This window comes from Aquarana catesbeiana, linkage group LG01 (genome assembly GCF_042186555.1).
Source record: "Aquarana catesbeiana isolate 2022-GZ linkage group LG01, ASM4218655v1, whole genome shotgun sequence".
NCBI lineage: Eukaryota > Metazoa > Chordata > Amphibia > Anura > Ranidae > Aquarana > Aquarana catesbeiana.
Window position 1 is genome coordinate 875,766,828 of NC_133324.1, and position 15,482 is coordinate 875,782,309.

The 15,482-nt window shown below is 44.6% G+C and overlaps 1 protein-coding gene across 1 annotated transcript in view; it reads right to left on the reverse strand.

Moving 5' to 3' along the window:
* The window catches only part of STX18 (syntaxin 18), a 252,106-nt gene extending 237,440 nt beyond the window's left edge, over positions 1-14,666 (reverse strand). The window contains exon 1 of the mRNA XM_073610225.1: positions 14,407-14,666. Within this exon, the coding sequence (XP_073466326.1) occupies positions 14,407-14,553 (147 nt within the window). The 5' untranslated portion in view covers positions 14,554-14,666. The remainder of the gene's footprint in view (positions 1-14,406) is intronic.
* Between the last annotated feature and the right edge of the window lie 816 nt (positions 14,667-15,482).

The following is a 15,482-nucleotide window of genomic DNA, read 5'->3' on the forward strand; positions in this document are numbered from 1 at the left end:
TATTTAAAATGGCGGCTGTTGCAATATTTTATGTCACACTGTATTTGCGTAGCTGTCTTTCAAGCACAATTTTTGGGGGAAAAAACACACTTTAATGAATTAAAAAACTTAACAGTAAAGTTAGCCTAATGTTTTTCTTTGTCTAAAGCGAAAGATGTTACACCGCGAGAATCGTGATCTTTACTCTAAGCAAAAACATTGGGATTCTCATTTTGGCCAGAATCGTGCAGCTCTAATATCTATACACAAATGTTTACCTTTCATTTCTATTCTAAACTAAATGAGTTATTTTACATGGTATAAGTTTACTATCACAATCTACTTAAACAAATAGCCAGCAAACAGTTTACTAAAACCCAATATTCCCCTTTTAGATGGCTACAGGTGGGCTTGAATGCCCTACTCCTGTCAAACTTTGTATAAATTAAACTAGTAGAACTACCATCAGAGCATCCTATGTGGCCCTCACCTGTCAGAGACCTTAGCAGGAGGGAGTAGCAGTAGACCCAGGAAGCAGGGACATACAGCGCTTCAATAATCTGTATACAAATACTGAACTGTGGAACACCAATTGTAATTAAATGCAGAGTCTGCACATACTGTACTTCTATAATAAACAGATCAGTGGCAGCCAATGCATTCCGTACACACAGTACAATGGGCACTGTTTGTACTTGCTGCCCTGTTCCACAGAAGTACAGCTTCTGCTGGACAAACATGACCATTCCAAGATGTGCACCAAAAATTAAGATTGGCATTATCTCCGTTTTGCATGCAACATAGTGTCAAAAAAAGGCCCTTCAACCATACAGTAACAGAAAAGAAAAAAAATAAATAAAAAGCGTGTGCCAAAGTGCACTGACTCTCTTGCTAACAAGACTCCCGACCACCTGATCCCTGTTCTCAATACATGTATAATTATAGAACAAATATAGGACATGCAGAACCTGAGTTCTTCTTTTCTGCCCCTCAACATTGCCTGTCTGGTGATAAGAGTAGGTCTTTTGGGAGCAGAGATCATACACTTCACTGAAGATGGCCAAGCCAGAAACAGCCTGGTCCAGTTTGGAGTAAAATGTCTGTAAAATTTTAGCCTGGATTTGTGATATAAACCAGCAGTTCTGGATGTACAGAGGGATAAGGGGCATAAAGGAATGACTTGTATGGTCCTGCCCACTATCCTAAAATGTGAAATAAACCCCTTGTTTCTGGGATTTGTTATAAGGTGAGCCGTGAAGACACCTTCTCTACTGTGCTTTGGCTCTTATCTTTATAAAAAAGGTCAAACACACAACCTAAATTCTCATTCAACAGTAATAACGTGGGGCAGAACAGTAGCTAAATGGTTAGCACTCGGGTCGTTGGTTCAAATCTCAACCATGGCACCACCTGCCTGGAGTTTGCATGTTCTCCTTGTGCCTACGTGGGTTTCCTCCCACACTCCACAAACATGCTGGTAGGTTAATTGGCTCCAGTCTAAACTGGCCCTAGTATGTGTATGTATGAATATAAGTTAGGGACCTTAGATTGTCCTTGAGGGTAGGGACTGATGTGAATATACAATATATCTGTAAAGCACTGCGTAAATTGTCAGCACCATACAAGTATATCTAATAAATTGAATTAAAATGTACCCATTTCAATACCAAGGACGTCATATGACATTGTTTACTTTGTTAGGGGATATCTGAATGATGCCTGTAGCTACAGGCATCATCCAGATAGTCTCTCCAGCCGGCCATTCTGTGCACAATAAGAATGGTCATAGCGGCAGTTCCACCACTTGATCGTTCTTATAGGCAATGGGAGGGGACTCCCCCCCCCCCCCTCCCTCTGCAATCCGGTGCTTCTCCGGGCTCTCCCATGCCATCCGGGGCCCGGAGAAAGAATCGGCCGCCGCCGGATGACGACCATAGAGATTTCCAGTGACCAGATGGTCACCAGTCATCTCTATGACCGTCGGAGGCCCGGACGCGACGTTATGACGTCACACCTGGGTTCCCGGAAGTAAACAAAGCCGCAATCGCGGCTGTCAGCACGAGATTGGTGATTTTTTTTTTCCCCGATCTCATGCTTTCCAGCCTGGAGGAGAGATGTGGGGTCTTATTGACCCCGCATCTCTCCATAAAGAGGACCTGTCACAATAGATTCCTATTACAAGAGATGTTTACATTCCTTGTAATAGGAATAAAAGTGATCAAGTAAAAAAAAAAATAATTAAAAAAAAAAAAAAAAAAAAAAGTGTAAAAAAAAAAAAAAAAAAAAAAAAAAAAAAATAATTAAAAAAAAAAAAATTTAAAGACGCCCCTGTCCCCGGTAGCTCGCGTTCAGAAGCGAACGCACATGTAAGCCCCGCCCACATATGTAAACACCGTTCAAACCACATATGTGAGGTATTGCCGCGTTTGTTAGAGCATGTGCAATAATTCTAGCACTAGACCTTCTCTGTAACTCTAAACTGGTAACTTGTAAAAATTTTCAAAGTGTCGCCTATGGACATTTTTAAGTACCGAAGTTTGGCGCCATTCCATGAGTGTGCGCAATTTTAAAGCGCGACACGTTAGGTATCTATTAACTCTGGGTAACCTCATCTTTCACACGATACAAAAAAATTGGGCTAACTTTACTGTTTTGTTATTTAATTCATGAAAAAGGCGTTTGCGCAAATACCGTGCAAGATAAAAAGTTGCAATGACCGCCATTTTATTTCCTAGGGTGTCTGCTAAAAAAACATATTAATGTTTGGGGGTTCTGAGTAAATTTTCTAGCAAAAAAAATGATGATTTTTACATGTAGGAGAGAAGTGCCAGAATAGGCCCGGCATGGAAGAGATTAAATGCTTTGTGAACCTCGAAGCTAGTTCAAAAAAGACAGATGAAAACAAGAAATGTGCCCACAGCATCAAATGAGATTCAATCAGATCACAAAAAAAAAAAAAAAAAAAAAAAAATTTGAAGCAATTTTCCTGGCAGAGTTTGAAGAAGAGATTGCCCCCCAAATAGTAGCTATGGACAACCTAGTAGTTTTTATAACGGTGATCCAAGGCAGACATCCCTGCACCAAGTTACACCGGTGAAAGGCCACGGCACCCCCAAGTATAGTCAATAGGTCTTTCAATATTACAAAACCATAAAATGATTTTTCTTCGAAAGGCTAATTAAGGACATGGCTTTAGAGTAATTTATCCAATAGAAAGTCACTGTAATCGTACTTTCCTAAACCCAGAAGAATACATGGAACGGTCTTCTTAAAATGATTAGATTAGGACAAGGCAAAGAACGATACCTTATATTTGTAGAATTCCACTGAACAATTCTCTCCCAATATAGAGTTGCACAAATCAAACAGCAGAAATGAACATCTGGCAATTAAATGTACATTCATGCTTTGGTAACACAAGACAAATGGCATTTTCTCTGGATGTAAAGTAACAAAATTAGTTCTGACAATTCCATACTCCCGCGGGGAATAAGGACTCCAAAACTGGATACTGTCTGCTTGTATCTAAGTGGAAAGTGCCCGTTGTACAAGGTACAAAATTGCTAAATTCCACTGTAAAGTAAAACGTGCATTAAGGAATTTTAAATAGCTTTCCATTATATGGGACTCCAATCATTATTTCTTTTAGCATTACATTTTTTTACTTAAAAAGAGGAAAAAAAAAAAAATGCACCAAAATCCTATTTTGGAACTGCAGTATTTTTTGTTGGATTTGGGCTTCATTATAAAATTATCAAATAATAACACTGTACTTGTGGTCATGTTTAAAGTATAACTAAAAAGGCAATTTTTTTTTTTTTTTTACGTTTTGGATAGAGTGGAGATGAATTGGAACACTTGTGAGTTTTTATTGCTGTCTGTGCCCCCATTAGGGAGTGTCATCCTCTCTATTTGCCCTGTTTACCATTATCATTGAAAGTGACAGTAAAAGAAAGACCCAAATTTTGGGTTGTCCCCAGAAAAGTAATAGAGGGGAAATCTTCCAATGGGGACACCAGTTCTGGTTTTGCCTATAGTTCTACTTTAACATAAAATGGTTTGTAGCTTGTGTTGGAGACCTGGCTGGACTGACTGGATTGGTCACTGGTCCTGAGTGGGTATTTGTGTGGGCAAAAGGAATATCTTCCGGTGAATAGTGCCCAGTGATGAATGGCAGCGATTGGCCCTCTCGGGGATTGGGCTGCTGCCTTTTCTGTGCGCCCTTAAGGTAATTTCAGTATGTAGACTTAGATAAAAAGAAAGGAGCGCCCGGTGTCAAGAGAAATTTGACTTCTAAAATATGGTTCATGGACCTTTAATAAAAAATAAGCAACATGTACATCAAGCCAACACGTTTCTGGGGAATAGACTGCCCCTTCTTCAGGGCTGTTGCTGCGTGATGGGAACGATTCCCATGAGTGGTTATGTTGGATCAAGGTTTCTGAATAGCAGAATGCTGGATTTAGGTTGTTTAAGGCAGCACAGATGCTGCTTTACCACTGAAATCAATGGAGGCAGTTGACAAACGTTGATATCTAATGAAAGTGACATGCTGCTTAATTTATAACACGACATAATGCAATGTAACCACTCCTGTGTGAATGGCACTGTGTGATACCATTGTAATGTTCATGCAAGGCGTTGACGGGTGGTAATAGGGCGTTAAACGTTGAATAAATGCCACATAACCACATGGTATTGACACACGTGTGAATGAGCCCTTAGGGAGCAGGAGGTCTTGGGAAGAATAAATCAGACAGTTTGTGGAATATTTTGAAATGAGGTTGGCGATATACATCAAGCCACTGGAGGGAAGAAGAGGCAGCAGAAACTGGTCGGTAAGGCGAGTGGGTCTAGCAGCAGAATTCACTATAGACATGGTAACAGCATTCATGACAGAATGAAGGGAAATAGTTTGTGCAGAAGTAGGCCAACAAGGAGGGAGCTGCAACAGTCAAGGTGCCTGTTGTATGTGTTCTTAAAGTGGAACTAATGTCCCAATAATTACCTGTTGAACAGTCCTGTGGCATCCTTTTCTGAGTGCTGGTCTTCAGGCCCCTTCGTTGGATGGCAGGGGATGAAGTCACTCCCGCACATGCATAGGAGGCTGTCATCCAAGACATTCGGAGACCGGCCCAGCACCGTAAGTGGAGTTGCCCATGCGCAGCTAAGTTTACAGTGCCAGAGGAGACAGTGAGCAGGCAGGTGGGGGCATTTTATTGCAGAAGAGACAGTGCATGTTTGCCTTCTCGCTGGTTTTTACAGCGGGACTTTAGTTCCGCTTTAAACTTTGTATGTCTCTTTTCCTTAAAAACAAAACAAAACAACAAAAAAAAACAAACACATTCCCTGTCTTCTAGCTGGCTGATGTAACTCAGCAAGGGTGAGACTGTGCAGACATTTAGTATGCAGTGCTTATCTGCACATTAGAGCAGAGAGCCACCATTCCAACTTAAAGCAGTAGTAAACCACAGCAAAAAAAATAAAAAATCCCCTGATAGGCAATGGCATAGTGGTATGCATCGCATACTAGCAAATTATGAAATACTTAACTTAGCCCTCCAGCGGCTATCTGTCACCACTAGCAGAGCTTCCATCTTCCCTCCATTCTTCCTTCCAGGTTAGTGGGCTCCCGCTGTATGAGTGGACGAGGGCCGCAAAGACGTCACTCCAGCGGAAGCATGCGGGAGCCCTCGGCTTTATCCAGTATGAATATCTCCTAAACACCAAAACTTTAGGAGATATTCACTGTGCCTACCGGCAAGCCTTATTATAGACTTACCTGTAGGTACAAGCATAAAAAATTACTTTACTACCACTTTAACCACTTACTAACTTTACTGTGGTCTTATTTTTTAATTCTAAAAAGTGCGCTTGTAAGACCGCTGCGCAAATACAGTGTGACAGAAAGTATTGCGACGACCGCCATTTTATTCTCTAGGGTCCTAAAAAATATAATGTTTGGGGGTTCTAAGTAATTTTCTAGCAAAAAAAAAAAAAGAAAGAAGATGTTAACTTGTAAACACAGAGTCTGAAAAATAGGCCCAGTCCTTAAGACCCCATTCACACAGGGGCAACACGACTTGCAGGTCGCCTCAGCAAGGCGACCTGCAAACGACTGCCCGGGCGACTTGCAAAACGACTTCTGCATAGAAGTCTATGCAAGTCGCCCCCGAAGTCGTACAGGAACCTTTTTCTAAGTCGGAGCGACTCGCGTCGCTCCCCTTAGAACGGTTCCATAGCACAGAACGGGAGGCGACTTGTCAGGCGACTAGGTCGCCTGACAAGTCGTCCCTGTGTGAATGGGCTCTAAGTGTTAAGATAAAGGCAAGGTTTTTCTTTAAATTACTCTTAAAGTTGAGAACAGAATAGATGGAATTTCTACCTCTACGAATGTACATAATTTATGAAAAAAAACAAACAAAAAAAAAAAAAAAACAAAAAAACAAAAACGACAGCTAGTCTCTCTCCATCCCTTTAAAACGGTTTAAAAGCCAGCTATGTTCCTATATGATGGACAGTTTTCAGAGCTCTTGTATGACTAATCACATTAAATTGTCTGTGAATAGGCCCATGTGTGCCTTATGTTTCAAATTAAATCTCAAAGTGGGACCTGATTAAGTAGAGGATTTTATTTGACTTTGATGTCCCCCCGGAACCACTAGATCTTTCCTTTTTAAGACATCCTGTCTGCAAATTTTTTTCTCCTCTAATGATGCTGACCAGTATCAGCTGATCGGCGATGAATATGGTTCTCATCGAGAATTTGTGATGCAGTGATACTGCTTCCTGCAGAATGCAAAGCCTCATTTTACTCTTCTTAAAATCCCTTTTATGAGAGGCACATGCTTGTTCTGAGTTACTAAGGATGCCCGTCCTGGAGCATGCCCTTTCAAAACCTTGTCATCAATGGCAGATTCCACTTTCTATTTGGACAAATTACATTAAAGTGCACTTTAAAACGAACCTTCTGCAAAACTGTTCCCTTCCACAGATACTTCCCTTAATCCGATGGCATCAGTCTCCGGTAATTGTTTACATCCTGGCAATGCCAAAACATTACAGCTCTATAGACTTCCATGGGACCGTCTCCCTTAAGCTGGCCATAGATGGTAAATTTGCTTTCTTATTTAATTTTTTTTCAGCCAGCAGGCTCAACAGATTCCTCCAACCACACAAACAATGTAAATGGAGCATCCCCACCCCCCCAAAGACATTGTTTTCTGACAGCAGCAACCATTTCTTTTTTTATATTTGAAATAAAATATTGTTTTTAACTTTCTTTTGATTTCTGATCTATTGCAACTTCCTTCTACATACAAACACTTCAACAATGACTAAACATCATGTCTGAGGCTGGGTTCACACTGGCGCTATGCGGGAAGCACAGCAATTCCTGTGCGGGTTCCTGCGTCGCATCAGAAAACGCAGGAAGTTCACGCTGCTCTCTGTGAACCGCTGCAGGTGTCAATATAAAGTTAATGACACCCCCAAATCAGTTGGCAGAACTGTGGAATTGGGTGGAAGCAGATTGTCTGAACACCCATGCGATTCGATTCTAGTGCAGACCATAAAAAAAAAAAAAAAAAAGGGTCCTGCACCATTTTGGTGCGAATGCGATGCGATTTCAGCCATACAAATAGAATACAATCATATGCGATGTCTGGCCTTGCACCAGTGTGATCCCAACCTCAGGTCTGGTTTCCGGATGTAAACAATGGACTCTGCCTGCTCAATGTGTTTTGAAATAGCCACCTGTAGGCACAAACTACGGAAGCCTGTATGGAAAGGTAATAAACGCAGGATTATAGATGAGAGAAAGAGGTATAACCCTGTCACTATCACAGACAGTGCCTGAACAAGGACCGCCATGGAAGTATCAATAGGTCTTAGAAATATGAAAAAGTTATTTTGATCACTTGCTTACCAGGCACATTTGCCTCCTTCCTGCCCAGGCCAATTTTCAGCTTTCGCACTTTGAATGACAATTGCACGGGCATGCAACACTGTACAAACATACAATTTTAATCATTTTTTTGAGACAGATAGAGCTTTCTTTTGGTTGCATTTAATTTTTATTTTTTATTTTTTGCTAAACAAATGAAAAAAAGACCAAAAATGTTGACGTTTGAAATCTTCACTAATGGGCACTGATGGTCAGCATTGATGGGGCTGCACTAATAATCAGTGCCCTGATTATCTGTGTACGTCTCCTGTCTGAATTGCCAGTTACCAGCTCTCCTCACGCTGTGACAGCACGTGAGGAAAGTACTGGCAATAACCAGTAAGTCTGTTAACACCGGGATCAGCTGTGATTGGACAAAAGCTCATCACATGGTAAAGGGCCGCTGTGATTGGACCTTCACCATGATCGGCTGTGTCCAAAGGCCACAACAATCACAGAGTGCGCCCCAGGGGATGCGCAAGGGGCGTGGTTCTGGGAGGACAGAGCTGTAGCCGCCTTTCAGGCTATAGCACGGTTAGGAAGTGGTTAATACGCTGTATCAGCTGGGAGCATTTAAAATTTGCCTCACTTGGCGTTTGTCTTTCTGGCAACACCTCATATGCAAGCATTCACCTGTTGATTTTGGTTATCCATTTCCTTGTGAACCAACAAGGTAAATCACCATAAGTTTCACCTATACTTTTAGCACCTTGTTCTTCATTCTCTTTGGTTCCTTCACTATCTCACCTAGGATATCATTTTCTTCTCTTTCTTTTCTACACCTTTCTTTCTTTCTCCTTCCTATTTGGTGGTTTTGGAGTATCTGTTTTTTCATCTATGCTCAATTCTTCCCTTCATCTGACCTGGTGTATGTGCTTTTCACACTCTTTATCAAAAATACTGTATTATGCATTCAATATATATTACTGATCTCAATTCACAGAAGTTTTGGCTCACCGTCATCCACATTTGCCATTTACCCTGGTGAATCTGCAATGCTCCCTGCTTGTCCACGTGTCTCTTCCTCAGCTCCCGTCCCAGACATTTTTAACGGCTCTGAACCTCCGTTTACATCTATGCAGTTGACGTAAGTATCTATAGGGATGTCCATCCTGTCCCTTATGCATTATTTATTCCTATTATTCAGTTACAATATTATACCATATGGTTATGTTTCTTTATAGATCACCATTGCATTCGCCCCTAAAGAGTTTGCATACCCCAACGAAACGCGCCAGGCTCACATAGATGCATGATGTCCAAACAGATGATTTTATGTCTCTTATTTTGTTTTACTCTAGACTTTCAAACATCATTCAGCCCTTCCAGTGGCCCATGTTGTGCAGGATTATTTTTACTTCATGATATGCCAAGTATCATGGCGTCAATATTTATATGCGGTTTTCAGCATGCCCTGCGTGTATGCGATTCTGTGTATGCATTTTTGTGTTATTCAGTATGTTATACATAATCTCACACGGTATAATAAAATGTTCTTTGCTAAGACTGCTTTTTGGTATACATCTCTCATTCAAAAACTCCCCCTTTTTGTTGGAACCCATAAAAGCAACACTGTGTTTTATATCCCACATGTTTACTTTATATAGTGATTGGCCTCATTTAAAGTCCCGCTGACCACTTTCCCTTTTCTTTGTCAGGAAGTGGTTAATATAACATTAGAGCCCAACGACATTCTCCTATCTTTTACAGCCAAGGAAGCTGCCATCTTTGCCTCTGTTTGATCTGCAGCTGTCAAGGTGCTGCACATGTGATCAGTTATGACACCAGTCAGTTCAATTTACAGTACAAGCAACTGAGACAGTTGTTCACATGACTTGAACATAATTGTTTTGTGTGAGATTGGCTTAAAACCAATGGGTTTCGTTCAATATTAAATTTGTTAAAGCATATATGAAGATTTTAGTGATTGGGGGAGACACACATATATATATATATATATATATATATATATATATATATATATATATATATATATATATATATATATATATAAAATCTCTGATGGGCAAAGAAACCAAATAGCAGTGTGCACCACAAAAAGTGTGGGTTTGAAGTACTTCCTTGACATAAGTGAAAGGCAACACATGACATGTGTTGCCTTTCACTCTGGATGGAGGGTGTGGGTCCTTGGGCCTACCCTGAAGGATGTGTGACCAGCAGGTTCCTTCCTCCCCTGTCTTAGCAAGTTTCACCTAGGGAGAGCTCCTCACCTAGTTCTCAGTGGTTGGCTTCAGCTGATGATGAAGTGAGGGGTCTGTTAGGTCTTTTGGCTAGGTGGACCTGGGTGTGCCTTACCCCCGTCAGGAGCCTCTGTGCCCTGGAAGGGTCCTATTTCTTAAGGAGATGAACCAGAGACATACTCTAAGTGCACGTTGTTCACTTACAGTCTTTGCATGCCCACCACAGGCTTAATAAATGAAAAAAAAACGAAAAAAAAACAAAATTTCGGTTCTTAGTAAGAGCATGTGATATCAAGTACTTGTATTTTAGATAAAAGTTTTTTTGCTTTTTTTTTATAACAGTAACCTTAAATTAAATGAATAATATAACAACATGCACTGCTAACTTAGTATGCACAGTAAACTCAATAATTCCAGAGACTGAAACAGAGACTTCATTGTAAACGTGTATGAAATGTAAAATTAGGGACAGTTCAAGTGAAAAATGTCCACATCCTAAGACTAACCTACGTAAAAATGTATTACATTACATTATACCCAGGAATATACTATATAAAAAGGATCTTCAAACTACGGCCCTCCAGCTGTTGCAGAACTACACATCCAAGAGGCATTGTATAACTGACATTAACAAACATGAATAGGCATGATGGGAATTGTAGTTCCTGAACTGGAGAGCCGTAGTCTGAAGACCCCTGCTATATACTGTTCATTTTCACAAATAGAATTCTAAGCTGAGTTCCAGATGGAACATAAAACAAACACTATTATATGAAGGAAATCATCAGAACCAGTCAGTACCGGGGGCTACATACAAGCTGTAAAGTGACAGGTTGTCTTTCCTAGTCAGAACAATGATACCTCTGAACATCCATTATTCTTTACAAACTTTAGAAGAAGCTGTCATGACAGAATGGGGCTTGTGCTGATTATACCACCTGTAAAGTTACATCATATTTACATCTTGCATCTTCTTTCTCCCAGTATTATCATCACACATGAAGAATAATCTTTACAGTACATCTCTATCTGCTGTTGTACAAGTACAGGTCCCATCAGAAAGATGAGGAACCACAAGTCTCAGCACAACAGCTGGAGAGTGAAAAACAACACTTTACAATGCATAATAGATCATCTCTCGTAGAAAATGTAACTCTCATAATGACTCTGAGCTGCTGTGGAATTACAAATCCCAACAGAACAGTCCGGGATCCCCCCCCCCCCCCCAGCTGGAGAGTGACAGGAAGACTTGTGTATAGACCTTAGATGACACGGACCTCCACTGTGAAGAAAGAAGAGGATACCAGCAGATGGAACCAGAGGGAGCTGTAATAGAGGACCTAGATCAGCTGGGAAGTGACAGGTACATCTTACTAAGCCCAACGTATCATCAGATCATCTCAATCATCTCCAGATGTTGCAGAGTCACAAGGACAACCCCCGGTAGAAGGTGTCGGCTGGAAGGCAAGCCGAGGCGGAAGGTGTCGGACGGAAAGGCAATTACCAGCAGAAGCTGTCGGGTGGAAGGACAAGCTGAGGCGGAAACTGTCAAAACAAGCTAAGGCGGAGGCTGTCAGGTGGAAGGGAAGGTCCCAGCGGAAGGACAGGTCCCGGTGGAAGCTGTCAGGTGGAAGCACGACCCCCGGCGGAAGCTGTCAGGTGGAAGGCCATGTACCAGCGGAAGCTGTTGGGTAGAGCTCATTAAAAAAAAATCGTGATATCGATTCACCCCCCCCCCAGATCTCTCCTGCAGATTCTTTCATATAAACAAGTGGAGAGACTATGTGCTCACTCAGCTATCAAAAGAAAGCATCTGGGCAGTCTGCCAAGTCTTTAACTTGAAACATTGCAACTAAGCTTCCTTCTTAGATCAAAGGGATAGAACTTCTGTGTAAATAAATAATCTGGGCAGTCTGCCAAGTTTTCAACAATGTCTAAATGCAGGAAGTTTAACCACTTAAAGTCTAAATCTTTTTCTGATACTTAAAGTTAAAATCGATATTTTTTGCTAGAAAAATACTTGGAACCCCCAGGGACCCTAGGGAATAAAATGGTAATTGCTGCAATATTTTATGTCACGCTGTATTTGCCCAGCGGTCTTTCAAATGCAATTTCTGGGGAAAAAATACACTTCAATGAATAAAGAAAAAACGAAACGGCAAAGTTAGCCCAACTCTTCTTTTTTTTTTTTAATGTGAAAGGTGATGTTACGTTGAGAGAATCGTGATCTATCTTCTAAGCAAAAAAAACCGTGAATCTCATTTTAGCCAGAATCGTGCAGCTCTACTGTCAGGCGGAAGGACAGGTCCCGGAGGAAGGCGTCAGGCGGAAGGACGGGTCCCGGCGGAAGGCGTCAGGCGGAAGGACGGGTACCGGCGGAAGGACGGGTCTCGGAGGAAGCCGTCAGGCGGAAGGACGGGTCTCGGAGGAAGCCGTCAGGCGGAAGGACGGGTCTCGGAGGAAGCCGTCAGGCGGAAGGACGGGTCTCGGAGGAAGCCGTCAGGCGGAAGGACGGGTCTCGGAGGAAGCCGTCAGGCGGAAGGACGGGTCTCGGAGGAAGCCGTCAGGCGGAAGGACGGGTCTCGGAGGAAGCCGTCAGGCGGAAGGACGGGTCCCGGAGGAAGCCGTCAGGCGGACGGACGGGTCTCGGAGGAAGCCGTCAGGCGGACGGACGGGTCTCGGAGGAAGCCGTCAGGCGGACGGACGGGTCTCGGAGGAAGCCGTCAGGCGGACGGACGGGTCTCGGAGGAAGCCGTCAGGCGGACGGACGGGTCTCGGAGGAAGCCGTCAGGCGGACGGACGGGTCTCGGAGGAAGCCGTCAGGCGGACGGACGGGTCTCGGAGGAAGCCGTCAGGCGGACGGACGGGTCTCGAAGGAAGCCGTCAGGCGGACGGACGGGTCTCGGAGGAAGCCGTCAGGCGAACGGACGGGTCCCGGCGGAAGCCATCAGGCGAACGGATGGGTCCCGGCGGAAGGACGAGCCCCGGAGGAAGCCGTCAGGCAGGCGGACGGGTCCCAGCGGAAGGACGAGCCCCGGAGGAAGACGTCAGGCGGAAAGACGAGCCCCGGAGGAAGCCGTCAGGCGGAAGGACGAGCCCCGGAGGAAGACGTCAGGCGGAAGGACGAGCCCCGGAGGAAGACGTCAGGCGGAAGGACGAGCCCCGGAGGAAGACGTCAGGCGGAAGGACGAGCCCCGGAGGAAGACGTCAGGCGGAAGGACGAGCCCCGGAGGAAGACGTCAGGCGGAAGGACGAGCCCCGGAGGAAGACGTCAGGCGGAAGGACGAGCCCCGGAGGAAGACGTCAGGCGGAAGCACGAGCCCCGGAGGAAGACGTCAGGCGGAAGCACGAGCCCCGGAGGAAGACGTCAGGCGGAAGCACGAGCCCCGGAGGAAGACGTCAGGCGGAAGCACGAGCCCCGGAGGAAGACGTCAGGCGGAAGCACGAGCCCCGGAGGAAGACGTCAGGCGGAAGCACGAGCCCCGGAGGAAGACGTCAGGCGGAAGCACGAGCCCCGGAGGAAGACGTCAGGCGGAAGCACGAGCCCCGGAGGAAGACGTCAGGCGGAAGCACGAGCCCCGGAGGAAGACGTCAGGCGGAAGCACGAGCCCCGGAGGAAGACGTCAGGCGGAAGCACGAGCCCCGGAGGAAGACGTCAGGCGGAAGCACGAGCCCCGGAGGAAGACGTCAGGCGGAAGCACGAGCCCCGGAGGAAGACGTCAGGCGGAAGCACGAGCCCCGGAGGAAGACGTCAGGCGGAAGGACGAGCCCCGGAGGAAGACGTCAGGCGGAAGGACGAGCCCCGGAGGAAGACGTCAGGCGGAAGGACGAGCCCCGGAGGAAGACGTCAGGCGGAAGGACGAGCCCCGGAGGAAGACGTCAGGCGGAAGGACGAGCCCCGGAGGAAGACGTCAGGCGGAAGGACGAGCCCCGGAGGAAGACGTCAGGCGGAAGGACGAGCCCCGGAGGAAGACGTCAGGCGGAAGGACGAGCCCCGGAGGAAGACGTCATGAAGAAGTGTTGTGGACACATTACAATCTATAGGGGGTTATGGATTCTATACACGCCCAGCATATGATGGAAGGTCAGCAGATGTGAGGATATGCTGGGAGTTGTGGTTCCACAGCAGCCATGAGATGGCCGGTGCTCTCCCCTCTCCTCACCCATGATGAAGGGAAGCGCTTCAGCTCCCAGTAGAAGCCGTCAGGTCACGCTGGGAGGTGTAGTTCCACAACAGCTGGCTTTGACAGGTCCCCTTTTCTGTCCCCAGCCTGCACTCACCACATCCCGGGCCCTGGCACTGAAGGTCCCCCGGGGCCGGCTCTTCCTCAGTATATCGGTCTCCGGCAGGGACACCCCCAGCGCCTTATTGCGGGTTTTTACAGTCTTCACACTGGCTCTGAACAGCAAAGTGATGTCCGCCGCCATGTTTACACCTCCACGTCATCACGTGTGCAGAGGAGAAACACGTCCGCCGAGAGCGGGGCACGGCCATCAGAGTTCCGAGGCTTCTTCTGCCCGGGGAGGGGAGGAGTGAGTGAGGTCACTGGTGTGAAGAGAGCTGTACAGGCTTAGACTATGGCCGGTGATGGGGGAGTCACACAGTCTGCTCTCCTCTCCACTGAGGATGGAAGCAGTACACTGAGGCTGATTTTATAACACCAAAAATTTTAAAAAGCAGCCCATAGCAACCAAGCTATGGGATTGGAGAAGATTTATGACCTTCCTGACCAGGCCATTTTCTGCGATACGGCACTGCGTCACTTTAACTGACAATTGCGATGTTGTACCCAAACAAAATGTATGTCCTTTTTTCCCCGCAAATAGAGCTTTCTTTTTGTGGTATTTGATCACCTCTGCGGTTTTTATTTTTTGCGCTATAAACAAAAGAAAAGCAACAATTTTGAAAAAGTATATATTTTTTTACTTTTTGCAATAATAAATATCCCCCAAAAAAGTATAAAAAAACGAATTTCTTCCTGAGTTTGGACGATATGTATTCTTCTACATATTTTTGGTAAAAAAAAAATCGCAATAAGCGTATATTGATTGGTTTGCACAAAAGTTATCGCGTCTACAAAATAGGAGGTAGTTTTATGGATTTTTTATTATTTTATTTTTTTTTTACTAGTAATGATGGCAATCAGTGCTTTTTAGCGGGTCTACGATTTTGCAGCAGACAGATCAGACACCTAACTGACATTTTTTACACTTTTTTGGGAACCAGTGACATTGTTACAGTCATCAGTGCTAAAAATATGCGCTGACATTGTACTAATGGCACTGTCAGGGAAGGGGTTAACATCAAGGGGTTAAACGTGTTCCCTGTTTGTGTGTTCTAACTGTATGGGGGGCGG